Genomic DNA, 23,338 nt, shown 5'->3' on the forward strand with positions numbered 1-23,338 from the left:
CTGCTTTGCTTCTAATGTTTTTGAACAAAGACAGAGATGGACTTAACTAAAACTTGTTCCAACATTTTTTTGGTTCTTGACTAAAACTTGTTCCAACTAAAACTTGGTTCTTGAACAAATACACAAACGTTTTTGAGGAAAATGTTTCTGATTCTTCATAAGTTTTGAAAGAATAATATTAAATTCATTTGGTTTTGGTGGAAAACATGTCTGGTTCTAGCCTTTGAATGGCTTTGGTACTAAATTGTGATAATATCACTTTTTTTTAGCTTATCAGATTCCTACAATGTGATAGGATTTAGACACCTCTCTACAATTGTTTATGAGTCATATCTTTAAATTGGTGTCCTTGTGCCACGTGAAGAGTGGTGTATTTTAGTTAATTTTTATCCACTTATTAGTTAACTGGATAATGTCCCGTTACCCGATAATTAATCAATTACGCACATAATTTAAAAATTACCACAAATTACTTAAAATTTTATTTATTTTTAAAATACAGTTCATATATACTTTATATATTATACTACCGTGGTCATATGATACCTTGCACGGTACTAGTTCATAATTATCGGGTATTATCGCTCGACCCGTATTTTATTTCAAATTGGTCACTTTCAACGAAACTCGTTTTCTCTAATTCATGCATCATTTATCCTTCATGATACTTATTTATCGCTTGTTACAAATAGCATAAATATGCTAACCTCCAGATAATATCATCCTCGAGTTTACGTCAATTTACTGAATACGAAACTTTAACGTACGAAAAAAAAATGCGAGATGTAACATCCTTCCCCTCTTAGAAACATTCATCCTCGAATGTCTATTCTTAGATACTTTGGGAACATTTTTGCCGGAGTCTCTTCCGTACATCTGACTGAAACCAACCTGTACGCAGCCATAAAACTTAATATACGTGCGACACATGGCCACTGTCTATAAATAGCAACACTTGGCTCCACGCAACTGTCCATTATAAATTTTGAGAGTTAAAAATGAGAGTTTACCTGATGACCTACTAGCTTGAGAGTTTATACCCTAGATTCATATCTTCAATTTGAAATAGGTCAGGGTATTTAGACTTTATTTCTTCCTCTACTTCCCACGTCATCTCTTCCACCTTCTTACTTCTCCATAAAACCTTCACGGATGCTATATGTACATCAGAGCAGTTCTGTCCTAGGGTTATCTAAAGACCATATCTAGTAGAGTCTTGTTTATGGGTGTGTCGTGCACCATACTTATAGACAAGAAGTTACAGGACATATAGGATGTTATCCTCTCTTCTTATCTTAGATCGTGCAATATAAGCATTCGCGTTCCTAATGATGTGTTACGTACCACTTTGTCACGCCCCGAGCCCGGGGGCGAGACCGGCACCTAGTGCCTCATCTATCCTTGGAAGAGGATACTTATTCTTAATAGTTACCTTGTTCAGTTGCCTATAATCGATACACATCCTTAGCGAGTCATCTTTCTTTCGTACAAACAGTACCGGTGCACCCCAAGGTGAAGTACTGGGTCTGATGAAACCTTTCTCCAACAAATCTTTTACATGCTCCTTCAACTCCTTCAATTCGGCAGGTGCCATTCTATACGGAGGGAGGGATATTGGTTGCATTCGTGGAAGCAAATCAATGCCAAAATCAATCTCTCGCTCTAGAGGAATACCTGGAAGTTCATCTGGAAATACATCTGTGTACTCCTTTACTACTGGAATAGACTGAAGTGTAGGTATCTCATCATCTGCATCTTTAACTTGCACAATATGATAAATGCACCCTTTTGCGATCATTTTCCTCGCCTTCAAATAGGGAATAAACCTGCCTCTGGGTGTCGCTGTATTACCTACCCATTCAAGGACTGGCTCACCCAAAAAATAAAATCTGGCTGTCTTTGCTCGACAATCAACTGTGGAATAACAAGTTGCCAACCAGTCCATGCCCATGATAGCGCTGAGGTCCGACGACCACAAACTGATATTGTACAACCTTGGTAAATGCATCTAGCGATAATAGATTCTTCAACCAGTGTAGATACCGCAAAAGGATCACTTAGTATTTCAGGCACTATACCAAATTTCTGCGCGACAAATGGGGTAATACATGATAAAGTAGATCCTGGGTCTATCAAGGCATAAACATCGTGAGAACAAATGGTCAACATACCTGTCACAACGTCTGGTAAAGACTCTTGGTTATGTCGACCTGCTAGCGCATAGATACGATTCTGGCTACCACCTGAACTGGACCCTCTACCTCAGCCTCGACCTTTACCAACCGAAGACTGAGACTCGCGCCCTGAAGGATGCACGGACATAGCCAATCCTGTTGCTGAATTTGTTGGTTGCGCCATTCCCCCAAAATCTCTATTCGGGCAATCTCGCATCATATGCCCCGGACATACAATGTATAACAAGCATCAGAACCAGCTCGGCATTGGCCTAAGTGTCCTCAATCGTAGATAGCACATCACGGTAGAAATGGCCCTTTTTGTCTCGAACCTCGTTGTCGCTTCAAGCTTGATGCCTAGGAGCTCTCACCTGGTCCTGACTGAGTATAACGGTCATACTTGTAACCCTGTAGCTGAGGTGGCGGAGGTCTAGGTGGCCGTTCGAAGTACTGGGGCCTGTAACTATCCTGAGATTGCTCCTGAGACCTGGCAAATCTCATCCTCTTACGCTGCCCTAACTCAGTCCTCTCTGTACTCTGCTGCCTACGCCTACCCCTCTCTATATTCAAGGAAAATGCCTGAATCCGGGAGATATCCATACTATCCTGCAATGCAACGGTGGCACACACCTTGGTCAACTCTGGGTCTAATCCTGCTATAAACCTGTGGATTCTATCCCGCATAATAGCAACTATGGATGGTGCATATATGGACAATGAGTCAAAACAGAGACTATATTCTCGAACACTCATATTGCCCTGCTTGAGGGCTAGAAACTGATCGAGTTGGGCCTGTCGGATCTCTCGTGGTAGGTACTGGTCAAGGAAGGCATCTGAAAAATTCTCCCAAATAGCAGGAGGTGCATCACGTCCCCTAGACCTTTCCCATCCCTTATACCAAAGGATGACTATATCTCGGAGTCAAAAAGCTGCTAACTCAACTGCCTCTTTCTCCCTGGCATGCATAACCCGAAAAATCTTTGAAGCTGATCTATGAAATCCTGCGGGTCCTACCTCTGATATGTCCCCGTGAACTCTGGGGGATTCAGAGCTATAAACACTCGGACCCTTGAACTCCCAGATCCCTCAGAAGGTCCTGCACTAGCGGATGCCCTAGCCTATTGTTGGGTAGCTACCAATTGTGCCAACAAATGCACCGCACTCCTCAAGTCCTGATCTGATGGAAGCGGTGAGGGAACTGGGTGTGCGGTGTCCCTATGAATCTCCTCAGCTGCCGGGAGAGCCGGTAATCACTGGGTAGGGGTCTCTCCTTGCGACTCCGATTGGGCCCCTGCTAGTCCCCTTACCTACTGCTATTTCTCTCCTCTAGCTAGCCGTAGTCTTCCTAGTTTCTGTCATCTGTGCATGCAAATGTCAACACGTAAGTTTAGCTCAAATTTCCTATAACTCAGTGCTACTACAACACGATTTAGATTTGTAAGAAGGGTAACCAATTCCTAAATGCCCTGTAGTCCCCTGCTTATATAATGTGGTGCACCGCACATTTATAATCAAGACCCTACTAGACACGGCTTGTAGATTCCCTAGGACAGAACTGCTCTGATATCACTTTGTCATGCCCCGAGTCCGGCGGCGAAACCGATACCTAGTGCCTCATCTATCCTTGCGTACCACTTGCGACTAAGAGACTCTGAACATGTAATATCATACTTTGGCTATGGGCAACATTACAAAATAATGTGTGATACAAAATATAAAACTAAATGGAGACTAATGTTGACTAATGTCAACATAAAGCTTTCGCGCCCCTTTTTCCCTTTCACGGAATCGGATTCATGACATTTTGGTTGTGGGTCGACTCTTTCATTTTGGGAAAGGGGTTTTGCAATTTTGAAGAGTCGACACCTAACAATTTTTAAGGTGCATTAGGGCACCTACAAGGTTCATCTACAACTATGTTTGATAACTAGATATAGGGTAAGGGCTTGAAATTATCCCAAGGGGAAGGTGTTAGGCACCCCTCAGCATCCACTAGTGTGGTTCCCAGCCAGATAGTTTTTGTAAATTCGAGCAATTATCAAGTAGACAAATAGGGCTCAAATAATAGGGGATTTAAGTTCAAGTACACAAGTGTTTGAAAACAATTAGTGAAAGGCGAAATTATGAAAAAAGAATTACAATCTAAAGCATGCTTATGAATGTAAAGGGGGTGTCCTAGGTTTGTATGTAATATAGGTCACATTAATGCAGTACCCGGTATGACACTCCTCAAAAGAGGGGCTACATATGGTATTAGCACACCAGTCATCATATCCATATCTACCATTTCCCGCCCGTGAAGGTAATTAAAACGAGGGTTGGTCTCGACCCCTACTGCATGTTGTTACCCGTCCCTTCCTATCAGTCCCGGAGGAATTTGGGACTACTATCCTATAAGGAGGAGGTTCTAGGCAGACCCTCAGGTTTAAAGGCAAAATATTAACCGCATTTAAAGGGTGTAAACATAGAAACAAGTAGAAGGCTCAGATATACCTCCACAAATAGTGCACATAGATAGCATGACTCATACACAATTAAGTTCCATATTTGAATCCTAAAGCATGGTATCTAAGTGATATCATCAGAACCAGATTTATTACATGACTCAGAAAAGAAGTCTGAATCAGGTTTACCTACTAATTTTAATAGTTGATAATTAAACAAAGGCAATTCCAGTTTTATTAAAGTTATTACCTAAGGCTTACCTAGGTGTAAAGCAAGATGCAGTAGTTATTCAGAATTATTGAAAGACGGTTTAGAGCTTATTTTTTACCCTAAGAGCATGTTGTTCTAGTCAGATGCAGAGATTATTACTAGTTATTTTAAACGGGAGAATCAAGTGTGAAGATGTTTTTACCTCTTTTGTAATCAGCAATTTACACTAAGTGTGAATGCAAGTGCAAATAAGATCCTAAAACATGGTGTCTAAGGTGCATGTATAAAACTCATGACGCAGAATTCCTAGAGCAGGATTTCTAAATGCATATGGTAGGATTGCAGAATTTCCTAAGAGCAGGATTTCTATATGCATATTGTAGAATTGCAGAATTTCCTAAGAGTAGGATTTCTAAAGGCACATGACAGGATTGCAGAATTTCCTAAGAGCAGGATTTCTAAGTGCATAGACATAGAGCATGGATCAATGAATGAGGTGCTGAAGCAAGAAACATATGCCCTATGAACATGATTTCTAATGCATTGTATGAATCCTAAGCATGGTTTCTATTGCACAATTAGGAATATAAACTTAATAACTTGTCTTCTACCCTTAATAGATTATAGCTTGCATATTTACCCTATCCCTTTTTACTAACTACCCCAATACTTGTTTACAAATTATTACAGACCATGTGATTGAATTACATAAGTAGAACTGAAAAATAAGAAGTTACAACTATAGGATGCCTGATTTGGACTTTCTCTTGAGTTATGTAATAAACCACCTCAAATGCCAATTTTGTTCCATAGCCTCTCTTATATCTGGGTGTGTCAGAGTTCCCTAAGGACATCAAGGGATCCCGGGCAGTGCTTAAACCCAGATTGCATAACCAAACAGAGTGAGTGCAGTGTGGAAGGGCCAGCTCTTATGTGTCCAAGTTCAGAGGGAGCTCTAGGGTCCCAAGGCACGACTCACACAAAAAGGGCAGAACCTAGTAGTCTAAGAGTATATGTGAGAGTGCTTGACATAGATTTCAAGGAGTTGAGTTAGCAAACAGTTTTGATAACAGCGTGTTTGAAATAAGTTTGTAAAACAGCAGAAGAGTTGCTTAGTGAAAACAGTTTTTTGAAAGGGAAAGGGGATAAGAGCAACAACACACACAGAACAAGTTCAGAGAGTAGTACAGCTTCAGTAGTTACAAACAGGGAAGTAGGGGTTGGGAACATAGAGGACCCAAATCAGAACATAATTAGTCATGATTTAGTGTTAATCAAGTACATTATGAGACATACTAGTTGAGGGACATAAATAGGAACAAGTAGACATGCTGATTATATTTTTGAACAAAGGAGGGCAGAATTTTAAGCATGTTGAGTAAAACAGTAAGTGAGAAGTGCAATTTAACATCATGAGTCATTAAGTCAGTACAGAAAGAGATAAGGATTGACAAACAGGGGAACACATAGAGTTGAGTTGCAGAATTTGAACTAGGAACATACCAGTTGAAGAAGCAAAGTGCAAAAAAAGTAAAGCAATCAGAGTTCCACAGTCTAGCCTTGGCTTTCAGCCGGCTAGACAAAGCAGTAGCATAAATAGTAGAGAAAGAAAAGAGAGTTTGAGTGTGTATGTGTGTGTTCTGGACTGTTTTTGTTCGTGTGTTTAAAGAAGAGAGGGTAGAGTATTTATAGTTTTTAAAAACAGGCAGGAAAATTAGGTAACAAGTACTGACTTATCATAATTATAGAAATTATACAAATTAGAATCAATTAAAGACCCGAACTCCCTTCAATTAGGAAGTCACAGTTCAAACGGGTACCAGCTATATCAAATAAGGAAAAGAATTGCTCGTAAGATTGATTTTACCATAATAGGAATAGTAAAAGCATGTAGCATGTAATAAGGACTAAGTACAGAATATTTTTAAGTAAGAAAAGTATAATAACAACATATTGTGCACATAAATAGGGTAGAATATAATTTGATTCTGAAAATTAGTTCAGAGAATCACAAATGAGATTGAAAATCACAGGGAATCAACACTAACTAAGGAAAGTATCACAAAAGTAAGGAAGCAATTTCGAAAAATCAGTACGGAATTACAAGGAAAATACACAAAATCAAAGTTGTAGGTTTAAGGAGATTACACAGAATCACCAAAAATTATGTGAACAATCAGTAAAATAAATGGTCGGACCCATACACGGGTTTTGATAAAATCAAAGAAATCTTAAGAATAAATCAAAACAGGAAGCACAAGAGCATATAGAACACACAGAAAGCCCAGAAGGTTCATAACAGTCATGCAAACACACCACAAACAAATTCAAACTTCGAATCGAACCCAAAAGTATTAGGGTTTCTCAACAAAAAATGAATCGGGCCAAAAGGAAAGACTCGAGTAATGTTTAAACATGCTAATAATCAAAGTAATTGCTAAAATCAGAAAGAAATCATTTTTGCAAAAAGTGTTTTGAAGCCCTAGTTTGGAAAATGAAGAAACCGTTTGAAATCGGAGAAACATTTTGAGGAAAACAAGTGAAAACCTTAAGAAACCCATAGATCCATCACAGATCTAAAAAGATCGGAGGCTTTATAGCTAGGTTTTTTTTCAGAAAATAAAAGAGACGAAGAAAAGATCGGTTAAAACTCATGGATACACCTAGATCAAAGACAGATCTAAAGAAAAATGGAGAATCTCAAGGGTTAGGTTTTTAGCGAACCCAAAAAAGATGAGAAAATATTACATCGTTACCGGTTTTAGCCGGAAAGGCCATGGATCTGACCCGAACAGCTATGGATGGCCGGAAAGTAGCATGAAAGACCATGGATAGAAGTTGAGCAAGGTCTGGACTAGATCTCTTCGAGATTTTTCCACGAGATCACAAAAACAGGAAACCAGGAGACGTAGGAGACATGTATACATCTCAAACAGCCATTGGAGTCCATGGATTGAGCAAGGATCGAAGAGGATTAGGGTTAGTTTGGGGGGCGGCGGCTAGGGTTAGCTTTAGGTTTCAGAGAGAGTTGGAGAGGAGAAGGGATTCAAGGGCTGTAGATTGTGAGAATGAGAGTGTTTGGGGGGGGGGGGTCGTTTGGGTTAAAAAAAGTAAAAGTGAACGGTGGCCGTTGATCTCTGTGATCAATGGCCAGGATGAGAAGGGTTCTGGGTCGGGTAGGATTTAATTGGGTTAGGGTCGGGTTTTAATTAGAAATTGGGCTGGGAAATTGGGGTTTGATTTGGCTATAATTAAAAGCCAAATTTGGCTATAATTTAAATAGCAATTTTTTCCCTATTTAAATTATAAAAATAGTAATAGTTCTAAAAATTAATTTAAAAGGCTAAAATGATTTATAATACCTAATTAATAATTTAAAAATATAGGATCCAATTTTATGCATATAAAACATAATTAAACCTTAAAATGGCTAACAATTATGTGCAATTTAGTTTTAAAAATACTAAATAAAATTCTAAAAATTACCTTAACCATACTATGGCATAAATATAAAAACCCAATAGATGAATTATCAAAATAATAATTTTGGAAATATATTAGGGATTTTATGGGTAAAAGGGAGAAAATAAATCAATTTAAAACTTTAAAATTATGGGAAAAATAATAAAACACTTGGACATGCTTATATATGCATATATATGCGACTTTGAAGGTATTTTACATATTAAAAATATATAAGAAAAAATTGGGTATCAAGAAAATCTGGATAATTACTACAACTGACAAGCCAACAAAATATACGTGCAGGGCCTACAAGCCCAACATACTGCACTAACCGATAGGATATGTTTACAAGCCTCTACTGATAGATGTATTGTGATCGGAACAGGGCCCCGACCTACCCATAACTTATCTACATATATACACTAGATATACACCACACTACTAGACCCGGCAACTCCGAAAGAAGGGGAGCTTACCGATAAAGCTGAACTCGGACAACACCTACTGAGGAGGTCTACTCGTCTGTCTGTCTGATCCTGCACGCATGAAATGCAGCACCCCCAGAAAGGGATGTCAGTACGAAATAATGTACTGAGTATGTAAGGCAATATTTTGAAGCTGAAGCTGAAGCTGAACTGATAATATAATAACTGAAAAGAACTAGGAGTCAAAGAAAATCTGAAGATATGCTCATCTGCTGATACTGACTCAACTCTCTCAATATAGTGAGTAAAATAGTTGTCTGGCCCTATAAGGCTCGGTATACATATATATCTGCTCTGCCGTAGTAGGCTCGCTCATAAGTGCTCGGCTATGCCGTAGTAGGCTCGCTCATAAGCGCTCGGCCATACTAGGCTCTGTATCTCGACCAACTGGGCTCGCTCATAGGCGCTCGGCCATAACAGGCTCGGTATATAACTTACCATCTGATCAGAAGTTGCCAAATAGGGGCCTGCCCATTGATTATAGTTCGATGGTAATGAAAATACTGTATATATACCGTATATATGTAAACTCTCTGCTCTTTTGACCGGAAGAAGGAAATACTCAACTGAATATGCAGTCCCGATAAGAAGAATATGGTAACTTACAAAACTAGGAAAATATATGTAATTTGTGAGACTAGCAAAATATATGTAAATTACGGGATACGAATTTGTCTTTATGCCTCGTTATCCAACTTGTGTAATTACGATATCATGCTAGAATGAAGGAAAAACTTAGCCTTAACATACCTGTTTCTGCAAAATATGAACGAAATTACACTTGAATGAACTTGTTCTGCTTTGCTTCTAACGTTTTTGAACAAAGACAGAGATGGACTTAACTAAAACTTGTTCCAACATTTTTTTGGTTCTTGACTAAAACTTGTTCCAACTAAAACTTGGTTCTTGAACAAATACACAAACGTTTTTGAGGAAAATGTTTCTGATTCTTCATAAGTTTTGAAAGAATAATATTGAATTCATTTGGTTTTGGTGGAAAACATGTCTGGTTCTAGCCTTTGAATGGCTTTGGTACTAAATTGTGATAATATCACTTTTTTTTAGCTTATCAGATTCCTACAATGTTATAGGATTTAGACACCTCTCTACAATTGTTTATGAGTCATATCTTTAAATTGGTGTCCTTGTGCCACGTGAAGAGTGGTGTATTTTAGTTAATTTTTATCCACTTATTAGTTAACTGGATAATGTCCCGTTACCCGGTAATTAACCAATTACCCACATAATTTAAAAATTACCACAAATTACTTCAAATTCTATTTATTTTTAAAATACAGTTCATATATACTTTATATATTATACTACCGTGGTCATATGGTACCTTGCATGATACTAGTTCATAATTATCGGGTATTATCACTCGATCCGTATTTTATTTTAAATTGGACACTTTCAACGAAACTCGTTTTCTCTAATTCATGCATCATTTATCCTTCATGATACTTATTTATCGCTTGTTACAAATAGCATAAATATGCTAACCTCCAGATAATATCATCCCCGAGTTTACGTCAATTTACTGAAGACAAAACTTTAACGTACGAAAAAAATGCGAGACATAACAACTTGGTCCTTTTTCTCAATATTGGATGACTTTACAATAACCTTAAACATGAATCTTTTATAAAGAATATCATCCAGCTCACTTGGATAAGAACGGTCGTCATCCACAATAGAAGTCTACACCAAATTTCATAAGTTAGAAAAGTTATAATTGAAAACTAAATTAAGTTGATTAGTATACCTCAACTAATCCTTGCTTCAATTCTTTTGCGGACTTTCCTATAATCTGCATAGCTTCACGATTCCAAAGCAATAATGAGATAAAAACGGTTCTATCAATAACACAAACTTGAAGTCGACACCTGCAAGTCCAATTTTTTTTAATCTTGCGCATTTTTTTTTTATATATTTTAGAGTTACATGATATGAAAATTACCTGTGACCAACAGAACATTTTTCTTCATTGCATTTCTTACAAAAAAATGGTTCCCAATTTTTTCAACTTTTTTAGTGCACTTGTTGCATGCTAAGTATGACCATTCTCGTTGTAGTTCCAAATTCACCACTTTTGCAGCAATCCAGTAGGTACATTCCTATTTAAGAACAAAAATATTGTTCTAAATTAAACTGGAAAAACATAAAGTAAATATAACGTGAATACTAAATTTAACTCATTTCTGTATACTGAACTAAATCCGTAATAGTTTTAAACGATACAATTCCTTTGGCTAACTCATCTATGATAGAATAACTTTGTTGAGAGCATGTTTGAGTAATCCGCTCACAGTTAGCTTGACATGTTGCAACTAATCTGCATAAGTCGTAACGTGGTAAAAGTGATAAATCTTAGTAACACTATGTAAGTAGATAGGGAAAAAGAAATTACACCCTTTACAAACCTAGATTTAAACTCAACATATTGCGGTAAAGTAGAATTAATCGAAAGTCTTGTAGAGTACCAATAACTATGCATTGAGTAGTTACCTGTAGATAAGATAAATCAAAAATTAAAAATTATAATATTTTTTGAAACTAAATTTTAAACATAGGAATAGAGTTGGTAAACCTTGAAATTTTTGAGGTTTCATAAATTGTAAAACAATAATCAAAGGTTCGTCTATAGCTTCATTCAAGTGAGGCTGAATTTGATCCATAAGTTCACTCCATAAGGTTGTCGCAATCCTGTTCTTCCTATAAGTTTCAAGCTTATCGTTAATTAACAAAATAATATGAACAATTAAGCTGTAAAAGTATAGTTTGTATCAGTGAATAACTTACTGATCATCTTCGAGTGTAATATTGAGAAAAACACTATTGTTACCTCCTTGTTTGTGGGTCTTAACATCTTCATACGTCACAACCTGACCAATAATACCTACAAATATTATTTTGAGGAACATTTTGAAATCGAAAAAATATTTTGGGAAAAACAAGTGAAAACCTTAAGAAACCCATAGATCAATCACATATCTAAAAAGATCGGAGGCTTTATAACTAGATTTTTTTCAGAAAATAAAAGAGACGAAGAAAAGATCGGTTAAAGCTCATGGATATACCTAGATAGAAGACAAATCTAAAGAAAAATGGAGAATCTCAATGGTTAGGTTTTCAGATAACCCCAAAAAGATGAGAAAACATTAGATCGTTACCGGTTTTAGCCGGAAAGGCCATGGATCTGACTCGAACAGCTATGGATGGCCGGAAAGTAGCATAAAAGACTATGGATAGAAGTTGAGAAAGGTCTGGTCGAGATCTTTCCACGAGATCACAAAAACAGGCAACCAGGAGACGTAGGAGATGGGTATACATCTCAAACAGCCATGGGAGTCCATAGATTGAGCAAGGATCGAAGGGGATTAGGGTTAGTTTGGGTGGCGGCGGCTAGGGTTAGCTTTAGGTTTCAGAGAGAGTTGGAAAGGAGAGGGGATTCAAGGGCGGTAGATTGTGAGAATGAAAGTATTTGGGGGGGGTCGTTTGGGTTAAAAAAAAGTAAGAGTGAACGGTGGCCATTGATCTCTGTGATCAACGGCCAGGATGAGAAGGGGTCTGGGTCGGGTAGGATTTAATTGGGTTAGGGTCGGGTTTTAATTAAAAATTGGGCTAGAAAATTGGGGTTTGATTTGGCTATAATTAAAAGCCAAATTTGGTTATAATTTAAATAGCAATTTTTCCCTATTTAAATTATAAAAATAGTAAATAGTTTCTAAAAATTAATTTAAAAGACTAAAATTATTTATAATACGTAATTAACAATTTAAAAATACAGGATCCAATTTTATGCATATAAAACATAATTAAACCTTAAAATGGTTAATATTGCAATTATGTGCAATTTAGTATTAAAAATACTAAATAAAATTGTAAAAATATGTAAAAATTAAATTAACCATAATTTGGCATAAATATAAAAATTCAATAGATGAATTATCAAAATAATAATTTTTGGAAATATATATTGGGGATTTTATGGGTAATATCCTTACGTACCACTTGCGACTAAGAGACTCCGAATATATAATGTCATATTTTGGCTATGGGCCACATTACAAGATAATGTGCGATACAAGATATAAAACTAAATAGAGACTAATGTTGTCTAATTTCAACATAAAGCTAGACCAGCAAGGCCGTCATAATTACTACAACTGACAAACCAACAAAATATACGTACAGGGCCTAAAAGCCCAACATACTGCACTAACCGACAGGATATGTCTACAAGCCTCTACTGATAGATGTACTGTGATCGGAACAGGGCCCCGACCTACCCATAACCTATCTACATATATACACAAGATATTCACCATACTACTAGACCCCGCAACTCCGAAAGAAGAGGAGCTTACCGATAAAGCTTAACTCGGACAACACCTACTGAGGAGGTCTACCCGTCTGTCTGTCTGAACCTGCACGCATGAAATGCAGCACCCCTAGAAAGGGATGTCAGTACGAAATAATGTACTGAGTATGTAAGGCAATATACTGAAGCTGAAGCTGAATTGATAATATAATAACTGAAAACAACTAGGAGTCAAAGAAAATCTGAAGGTATGCTCATTGCTGATATTGACCCAACTCTCTCAATATAGTGAGTAAAATAGTTGTCCGGCCCTATAAGGCTCGGTATATATATATATAACTGTTCTGCCGTAGTAGGCTCGCTCATAGGCGCTCGACCATACTGCCCTCTGTATCTCGACCAACTGGGCTCGCTCATAGGCGCTCGGCCACAGCAGGCTCGGTATATAACTTACCATCTGATCAGAGGTTGCCCAATAGAGGCCTGCCTATCGATTATAGCTTGATGGTAATGGAAATACTTTTAATACCGTATATATATAAACTCTCTGCTCTTTTGACCGGAAAAAGAAAATATTCAACTAAATATGCAGTCCCGATAAGAAGAATATGGTAACTTACAAAACTAGAAAAATATATGTAATTTGCGAAACTAGCAAAATATACGTAAATTTCGGGATACGAATTTGTCTTTATGCCTCGTTATCCAACTTGTGTAATTATGATATCATGCTAGAATGAAAGAAAAGCTTAGCCTTAACATAACTGTTTCTGTGAAATAAGAACGAAATTACACTTGAATGAACTTGTTCTGCTTTGCTTCTAACGTTTTTGAATAAAGACAGAGATGGACTTAACTAAAACTTGTTCTAACGTTATTTTGGTTCTGGACTAAAACTTGTTCCAACTAAAACTTGGTTCTTGAACAAAGACACAAATGTTTTTGAGGAAAATGTTTCTGATTCTTCATAAGTTTTGAAAGAATAATATTGAATTCATTTGGTTTTGGTGGAAAACATGTCTGGTTCTAGCCTTTGAATGGCTTTGGTACTAAATTGTGATAATATCACTTTTTTTTAGCTTATCAGATTCCTACAATGTTATAGGATTTAGACACCTCTCTACAATTGTTTATGAGTCATATCTTTAAATTGGTGGCCTTGTGCCACGTGAAGAGTGGTGTATTTTAGTTAATTTTTATCCACTTATTAGTTAACTGGATAATGTCCCGTTACCTGGTAATTAACAAATTACCCACATAAATTAAAAATTACCACAAATTAACTCAAATTCTATATTTTTTTAAAATACAGTTCATATATACTTTATATATTATACTACCGTGGTCATATGGTACCTTGCAAGGTACTAGTTTATAATTATCGGGTATTATCGCTCGACCCGTATTTTATTCCAAATTGGTCACTTTCAACAAAGCTCATTTTCTCTAATTCGTGCATCCTTTATCCTTCATGATACTTATTTATCGCTTGTTACAAATAGCATAAATATGCTAACCTCCAGATAATATCATCCCCGAGTTTACGTCAATTTACTGAAGACAAAACTTTAACGTACGAAAAAAATGCGAGACGTAACAACTTGGTCCTTTTTCTCAATATTGGATGGCTTCACAATAACCTTAAACATGAATCTTTTATAAAGAATATCATCCAGTTCACTTGGATAAGAACGATCGTCATCCACAATAGAAGTCTACACCAAATTTCATAGGTTAGAAAAGTTATAATTGAAAACTAAATTAAGTTGATTAGTATACCTCAACTAATCCTTGCTTCAATTCTTTTGCGGACTTTCCTATAATCTGCATAGCTTCACGATTCCAAAGCAATAATGAGATAAAAACGGTTCCATCAATAACACAAACTTGAAGTCGACACCTGCAAGTCCAATTTTTTTTAATCTTGTGCATTTTTTTTATATTTTAAAATTATATGATATGAAAATTACCTGTGACCAACAGAACATTGTTCTTCATTGCATTTCTTACAAAAAAATTGTTCCCAATTTTTTCTACTTTTTTAGTGCACTTGTTACATGCTAAGTATGACCATTCTAGTTGTAGTTCCAAATTCAGCACTTTTGCAGCAATCTAGTAGGTACATTCCTATTTAAGAACAAAAATATTGTTCTAAATTAAACTGAGAAATCAGAATGATGTCGATGAGGCAGAATTAATCGGTAATTCTTCTCTTCCATTATTACCACGTTTTACAAAATTGTCTAACTAACTTTTATATTTGTAGATATTATTGGTTAGGTTGTGACGTATGAAGATGTTAAGACCCACAAACAAGGAGGTAATAACAGTGTCTTTCTCAATGTTACACTCGAAGATGATCAGTAAGTTATTCACTGATACAAACTATACTTTTATAGCTTAATTGTTCATATTATTTTGTTAATTAACGATAACCTTGAAACTTATAGGAAGAACAGGATTGTGACAACCTTATGGAGTGAACTTGTGGATCAAATTCAGCCTCACTTGAATGAAGCTATAGACGAATCTTTGATTGTTGTTTTACAATTTATGAAACCTCAAAAATTTCAAGGTTTACCAACTTTATTCCTATATTTAAAATTTAGTTTCAAAAAATATTATAATTTATAATTTTTGATTTATCTTATCTACAGGTAATTACTCAGTGCATAGTTGTTGGTACTCTACAAAACTTTTGATTAATTCTACTTTGCCGCAATATGTTGAGTTTAAATCTAGGTTTGTAAAGGGTGTAATTTCTTTTTCCCTGTCTACTTACATAGTGTTACTAAGATTTATCACTTTTACCACGTTGCAACTTATGCAAATTAGTTGCAACATGTCAAGCTAACTGTGAGCGGATTACTCAAACAAGCTCTCAACAAAGTTATTCTGTGAGAGATGAGTTAGCCAAAGGAATTGTATCGTTTAAAACTATTACGGATTTAGTTCAGTATACAGAAATGAGTTAAGTTTAGTTTATGTTTGTAAGCTGATCAAAAGGACGAAAGTTAAAGATATTCATAGGAAATGAAGAATCAAGTATTTCCTCAACCATTGTCCTTTGTGTAAATGTCAGCCTCAAATTGTGTGTCGTATTCTTTAAATTCAAGTTGTTTGATCCGACAACAAAGTAGTTCATGTGATATAAACCGAGTTCCTGTATCTTGGTCCGAAAAAACTTAATTGCATACTTCCCAATCAAGGTCTGGATATGATCACCCTAAAAAAATAGTTTCATTTTTAGGATGTATCATATTGCTAATAAATTGCATATGTGTAGAAACAGAAACATAAATCGCACATGTTCATTTCATATGTGAGTCAAGTTTTGCTATGTTCGTCCTAACCATCTTAATAACAAACTTGCGGATATTATTTTTAAACTATTGCTGTGTTATTTTAGAAATGTCAAATGTCCCAGAATCGAAGATGTTGCACAAAAATTGGGACAGAAGACGCTATATTATTTGTCTATGATCGATATCCTTAATAATATCATTTCCACCCGACAATGTATTAAATGTTAGTTGGTATATATTGTAACAGAAGAGAAAATCCCCGTCCAAGATCTGGTGAAGTTAGCCAGTGAAATAGAAGATGTTGAAGAGGAAACAACAGAAGAGGACAAAGCTTTAAAGTAAAACCAATACAACAGTAATAGAGTACTGTTGTCAATACAACGTCAACACAAATAGAGTACTGAGTTACATATAATTTTTCACAATTACTACTTTGTGTTGTAAAATATTTATCCATAAAACCAGAAAAGAAGAAAAACTTTAGAACTATGTAAAGTTGAATATGTTACCTTTGCATCTTGTAAAATCCAACTCAATCGAATATGGTTTTTCAGGATAGAAACGATCCGACATTTACAACATTCGAACGACTCTAACTTTGAGATTTCATTGCATCGAGTTGCTTGAAATTTGACTGATTTCATGAACTGTTGTAGCCATATTTGCAAACTTCTGTATTTTGAGCAGAGGAATAAAAGGAGTAGAGAGTAGAAAAGAAAATAGAAGAGGGAGCAGACGTTTGAGACAGTTTCTAAGTTATGGAGTAAGAAACGTGGGAGTCCAAAAATTTGAATAGATGATCGTGGATGAAGAAACATGGGAGTCCAAAAAACGTGGGACTGAGATAGCTATACAAACGTGGGACTCTTAGGGAAATAACTGAAACATATCAATGCTTTGTATTGGTACAAATTAATGTGAGACTCTTAAGGGAATTAACTGAAACATATTAATGCTTTAAAAGCTGCAAATTATTTTTTTATTTTGTAATTTTTTTGAATCTCCAAGCTTATTGGAGTGTTGTCTTAAACATTAACACGTGTCGATCTCCCGGATTGACACTTGGAGCAGTATTATTGTTTTGCCCACCTTTTCTATATTAATAGATAGAAGATTTGTTAGACTAATTCATATTATGCTGAATAAATTTTTTAACCATTTTTTTTACTCGAATTCAAAATTTCGAATTAAAAGTAAAATAACTTTAACCATCCACGACATTCTCGGGTGCCAAATAAACGTCTATAAAATTTATTTAGTTTAAAATCTCGACTTGAAAATGCTCCACTCTCCAAAACGCTTGTATATGAGACTTTGCAGATGCTCCACACTCCACAATGCCTGTTTCAGATCAAGCAAGAAACCTTGAAATTTAACATTCGATCTCTTTCCCACATGAAAACATGATTATATAGAAGCAGTCAAATTGAGTTGTAGGCCTCATTACATAATAATACAGGAAGACAAATTTCCCTTGATATCTCCATACATAGTACATATAACTACCTGAACTAAACAGTGACTAAGAGGTGTTACATTGTCTAGGAATAAAAGAAAACATAGCTCTAGCAAAGGATTCTGTTTAAAGCCATATCGACCTCACAAATAGTGTTGATCTTCCAAAGAGCAATCACTTTGTTAAGAACCTGCATGACTGCAAATAAATCCTGTCAACAAAACTTGCATCATATTCTAACCTATAAACACAATGTGGTTGGACATACCAACTATACTAGAGTACAAAATACAGATAAAACACGTCGCCTAAGAGCTAGTCTACAAATATCAGTCTATACAGTTGTATACCAGGCATTGTAGATGTCCACACACTCAATAAGATTCCTCAAGACGAGAGGAAACAAATTTCCCTAGCATCCATCAAGACAACTTCGTATAAGCATAACAATGCTATCTTCACCTTAGCAATAACTGAAAACCATAACTTTTAGCTCAATGGACTTGAAAATCTAAATGCCAAAATCTCCACAGGCCATCATTGGCTAGTTGTCTAATAATTTCTTCAATTTTCTCTTCAAAGCCTTATTGAAAGCATCTTCCGACAGTGACAACATCTGGTTCAGTAACAACCTTACACCCGTCTGAGTCATAATGGCGAACCTGGGCTTGATTCTCTCTTCTAAACTATAACCAAAGTACTGAGGGAATTTGACCAATTCTGCTCTTGGATAACCCATGGTCAAAAAGAAATTCCATTTTAAGATCAACTTAGCCAAGCTAAAAGTATATAGAGCACCGTATCTTGACACCATTGCAGCAACTTCTGCCATACTGAATCCCTTATCCTTGAAGAATTCAGTAACAGGCTTAACGTTGGCCTCAATGCTAAGACCAAAAGTTTGAGGGCATCGGTAAAGAAGAACTCCAACATCAACCCCCATTGAACGGAAGTACTCAGTTGCAGGACGTAGCTTGTCCTCCACACTATAACTTATGATGTTCGGACATCTGGTTAGAACCTTGCTCACACTCTCAGCAGATAAACCCATTTCATAAAGAAAGTCTACAGTTGCTCTCAGTTTCGGCCTGCTGTAAGTGAGAAGTGCAGGAAAACGGTAGATTACTTTAGCCCACTGTTCTTTATCAACGCCCAGTTCTTCCAAAAACGCCATTGTTGGAATTAAATTCTCTGAGAGGCTAATTCCACATAGTTGAGGCCTTTTGCTGAGAATGGTTGGAATCTGCGATCTTGGCACTCCAAGATCAAGGAGAAACTCAACAACTGGTTTGATTTTTCCCTCAAGACTATAGTAGGCAAAAGCAGGAAACTTGCGTGTGATTACTCTAATCGTTTCAATGTCCATACCCAGCTCAACAAGGTATAAAATATGTGGAGGAAGCTTTCCAGTTGGTCCATTATCACTGACTCGTGCCAGAGCCTTCAGCTTCTTGGAGTCGAGGACAGCACTAGGAGGTGAAGCTAGTGTGACAGGAAGAGGTACTTTTTCAATAGTTTCTTCTATTTTTTCCAGAACAGGAGGGTTCGGAAAGCTCTCCACAACATCCACTAGAATACTTCCATATTCCTCGTGGAGTGCCTCAAGGTATGGAATGAGAGCATCCCTAATCTCAAGAGTTGTTAGTTCTCGTCCTGCAAAGTAAAGGAAATTCACAATTGACAGATGAACTTAAACAGAGAACAAAGCTGTAAATATAGGCAGTACGCATTCTGTGTATTCACAGATGTACAGGCAAAGAAGAAAGTGGAGGAACAAGAGAATGAATCAATTTAAACCGAACCTACGAGGTAGCGAGACTTGTGAACAGAATGCAGCCGGGAGACGAGGTGATCAATAAAAGGCTCTGATTTGTTGATAACTCTTGCCGAAAGAGCATTGCTTAAACCCTGTTTCTTCAGAAACAATGTCAAGACAGCCTTTGCTTCTTCCTTTTCTGCAGCTACAAGGTTTGAGGGCACCACCCTTAAGTTAAAAGAACCATCTATCTCGGATTCAGCTGCGATCAAAGAAAATGCACAAATGTTATGGCAAACCAAATAACAACACTAGTTGGTGGAGTTCCAAAATGATGGTTCCAACAATCAATTGGGGTAAACACAATTGATATTCAAAATTTAGAAACTTACAATATTTCGCTTGGCAAAAGAAAACCTTCTGAGGAAAAGACAGTTCAATCCTGAAGAAAGTTTAACTAATTATTCAACCCCAATTTAAAGAGAAAAAGTTATGTCATAAAACCAAGAGTTGCATGTCTATATAAAAGTATACGAAAATCATATGCCTATGTAATGTAAAAGTATAAGCAAATCATATGCCATTGTTGGGGAAAAAATGAGGCATTTAGAGCTTTTATCCTGCATAAGTGCTATTGTGATACATATCATATTACACAACCACTGGAAGGTAGTAGCAAGAGAAAATTGGCAAAAAATAATACTCCATGTTTATCACCAAAAAAAGGACTTTTCAGGGGTTCAGCAGATGTAATTCACAAAAGTGGCAGGGAAAAAAGATAAACCAACAAATTTGTCCATCCATTGGCCAGAAAGCTGGATTAGTTTCAGCTGCACGATTTCATAGAGTTCAAATCCCAGAATGTCCCCTCAAAGTTCTAACCATGAGTAATGCTCATCACAAACACTTCGTTTCAACTTCTCACAGATAACTTATCACCGAAGTGTTGAGTGGCTTCTAACCAAAGCCAATTGCTCATATTTCATAATCCAAGGATAAATATAGGAGTATCATCAAATTAAGGCGATTAGAAAATAACCTTTATGATATGTCATGAAAAGTGTGGAGATCGAGTATTAGGGTTGTAGGTTAGGAGGTAGTTGAGTCTTGCCTTACTTCGTACCTTTGTGAGACTAGTCTGGTAGGGTTTTTGTCTAAGATAGCTAGTGGTAATGTTTCGCTTTTTAGTGCAGGACCGATTTACTAGCTATCTTGTTCCTATTTTTCCTATGATTTCTGTGGTGATACTAATATTGTCTCTTTTTGTTTTTTTTTCTTGAGCCGAGGGTCTTACGGAAATAGCCTCTCCACTCCTTCGGGGTAGGGGTAAGGTCTGCGTACAGACTACCCTCTCCAGACCCCACTAGTGGTACTTTACTAGGTTGTTGTTGTTGTTGTTGTTGTTGATATGTCATGAAAAGTGGTGATATCTAGCCTATTGTCATGACACGCCCAAAACACCCGTATTCACCTTCCAACACAATGTGCTAAATCTAGCTGACTAGAGCACAACTAATGTTTGGGACGATTACCCGAGCACAGACATGGAACATGTTCACAAGGCTCTTGGCATGATAAAAGGTCTAGGTGATTCATGGGAGCACGATGGAGCATGTGCAAGAGGGATCAGGACAATGCAAAATACACTAGAGACTCTATGAAAGGTTCTAGAGCGTTCGAGAAGGATCTATAGGTAGGTGTAGCAGCATGGAGTCTAGAAGACTTGAGGCTCAAAGGTTCCGCTCAAAAGCTAGCAAGTTGCAGAAGACCAGGAAGGGCATAGGAGGAGTTTCCCTTAGGCAAATAGGGCTGCCCAATGCCCACCGACTTTAGGATGGCTGTTTCCACCGATTTGAGGGTTCTTGAACACTCCAATGGAACCTATAAATAGGGGAAGACCTCTCCTTAATATCCATGAGAAGCCAAGAGATTAACCAAGCAACTACACATCAAAAGCTTAGTTCTAATTGTTCTAGTGTCCCATTCTTGTGTTAGTCTTTCTTGTAATCCCTATAAGTGTGTCTAACTTTGTTTAATCAATAAATGGGGCATTTTCAACCTTCTCACTTGTCTTGCCTCTGTATCCTAAGTGTTGTTTGGCCTAGCCAACATCCTGCCTAGCTTCAGGCATACTTTGCCAAGGTGTTTAGGCTTGCCAAGGGTCGAGCCACCATTCTTTGAGGCTGAACTTAGCGTCTTAGTAACAATTTGCTAGTTCGAAATAGTAACTAACAGGGGTGAAGCTATGTTGGCCCAAGGGTGGTCAACTGACCACCCTTTGCCAAAAAATTATACTACGTATAAGGTAAAATATTACTTGTTATTGATTAAAAATAGACGTTGAACACCATTGCATAGCCCCATGGCAAAGGGTGTTCCATTAAAAATTTGAACACCCTTATTGAATTTCCTGGCTTCGCCATCGGTAACTAAGCTAATGTCCTATCATGTTCAGTCTGCAAATGGAAAGTGGTCACCTAAGTTAACGGGTTACACCACCAAAACATCAGTGCAGACAATGGAAATAAACAGATAACAGCATTCTGCCCTTAATTAATGGAACAAGTTTAAGCTTAAGAGGCATCCCTAGTTAGAGGATCATTCACAAAGCTGAAGCATTTTCAAAACCACAAAAGATAAATAATTAAAAGACTAGTAAATTACGATATTAGTTGAAGATAACGTGACCGATAAAGGGGTACTCGCGTTCTTGAAAGAAAGGCAAGCTTTGGGTTTGGGGTTCGGACTTGTATTAAAGATATCATTTCTCAGCTGCTCACTGGTGTAGCCAATCCTGTTACTGTGAAAACCAGTGTGAAGCATTGAGTAAACAAGAAAGTGTAGTAAAGCGGAATTTGAGATATTTGCTTGGAATTGGATTCGGGTGTATTTTGAAGATTTTCGGAGAGAGGAGGCTTTTGGACCGCAAGTTGTGGTTTGTTCTCTAGTGCCTAACACAATCTTTTGAAGCAGCAATAAGATGTTTCGCTGATTTGAGTACTTATTAAAAAGCGTGTGCATTGCACGTGACCAGGTAAAATGTCCAAGTGATCCTCGATATATGCTTCAAGTTACCATATCATCCCCAAGTACTTATTTTTTAATAACCGTGGCGTCTAAGCCAGCATAAGCAAACAAAAACAATAACAACGAACCCAGTGTATTCCCATAAATGGGGTCTGGGGAAGGTAGTGTGTACGTAGACCTTACCCCTACCTTATAAAAATAGAGAGGTTGTTTTCGATAGATCCCGACTCAAGAAACAATGGAGATAAAGCAACAAGTAGCAAACAATAGTAACAACAATATATTAAGGTAACGGGCGCAAATAACACAACATGTAATAGTAAAGAATCATGAATAAGATAAGACAAAAATAGTCCTAGTACTACTGGTAAGCTTAGGAGGAACATACTACTATATGTCAACCTACAACTCTAATCCTCGATCTCTACGCCTTTCTATCGTTGGTCATATCCTTGGTAAGCTGGAGCAATGACATGTCCTGTCTAACTACCTCTCCCTAATACTTTTATGCCTACCCCTTTTCTTCCCCAGACCCGCAATGGACAACCTCTCACAACTCCTGACTGGAGCATCTATGTCTCTCCTCTTCACATGCCCGAACCATCTCAGCCTCGACTCCCGCAACTTGTCCTCCACATATGTCACTCCTACCTTGTCCCTAATAACTTCATTTCTGATCCTGTCCTTCCTG

At 37.0% G+C, this 23,338-nt stretch overlaps 2 protein-coding genes across 3 annotated transcripts; both read right to left on the reverse strand.

Annotated features, from left to right (window-relative positions):
• Positions 1–10,333: 10,333 nt before the first annotated feature.
• Positions 10,334–15,101, reverse strand: LOC142179323 (uncharacterized). Its single transcript, XM_075249013.1, has 10 exons — positions 15,074–15,101; positions 14,883–14,935; positions 14,681–14,818; positions 11,582–11,664; positions 11,370–11,494; positions 11,203–11,287; positions 11,021–11,114; positions 10,740–10,896; positions 10,545–10,597; positions 10,334–10,480 (listed from the first exon to the last, which is right to left on the reverse strand). The coding sequence occupies exons 1-10, from the start codon at positions 15,099–15,101 to the stop codon at positions 10,334–10,336; spliced, it is 963 nt and encodes a 320-aa protein (XP_075105114.1).
• A 2,694-nt stretch (positions 15,102–17,795) lies between these two features.
• Positions 17,796–22,594, reverse strand: LOC107813289 (transcription termination factor MTERF5, chloroplastic). Of its 2 annotated transcripts, XR_001654298.2 has the most exons (5): positions 22,285–22,594; positions 20,013–20,062; positions 19,667–19,882; positions 18,215–19,517; positions 17,796–18,062 (listed from the first exon to the last, which is right to left on the reverse strand). XR_001654298.2 is itself a non-coding variant. In XM_016638539.1 (4 exons), the coding sequence occupies exons 1-4, from the start codon at positions 22,383–22,385 to the stop codon at positions 18,409–18,411; spliced, it is 1,476 nt and encodes a 491-aa protein (XP_016494025.1). In that variant the 5' UTR covers positions 22,386–22,594; the 3' UTR covers positions 17,796–18,408. The 2 variants fall into 2 exon arrangements, 1 of the variants encoding a protein (XP_016494025.1); XM_016638539.1 differs by having other exon boundaries at positions 17,796–19,517.
• Between the last annotated feature and the right edge of the window lie 744 nt (positions 22,595–23,338).

Source organism: Nicotiana tabacum, chromosome 3 (assembly GCF_000715075.1).
Source record: "Nicotiana tabacum cultivar K326 chromosome 3, ASM71507v2, whole genome shotgun sequence".
Taxonomy (NCBI): Eukaryota; Viridiplantae; Streptophyta; class Magnoliopsida; order Solanales; family Solanaceae; genus Nicotiana; species Nicotiana tabacum.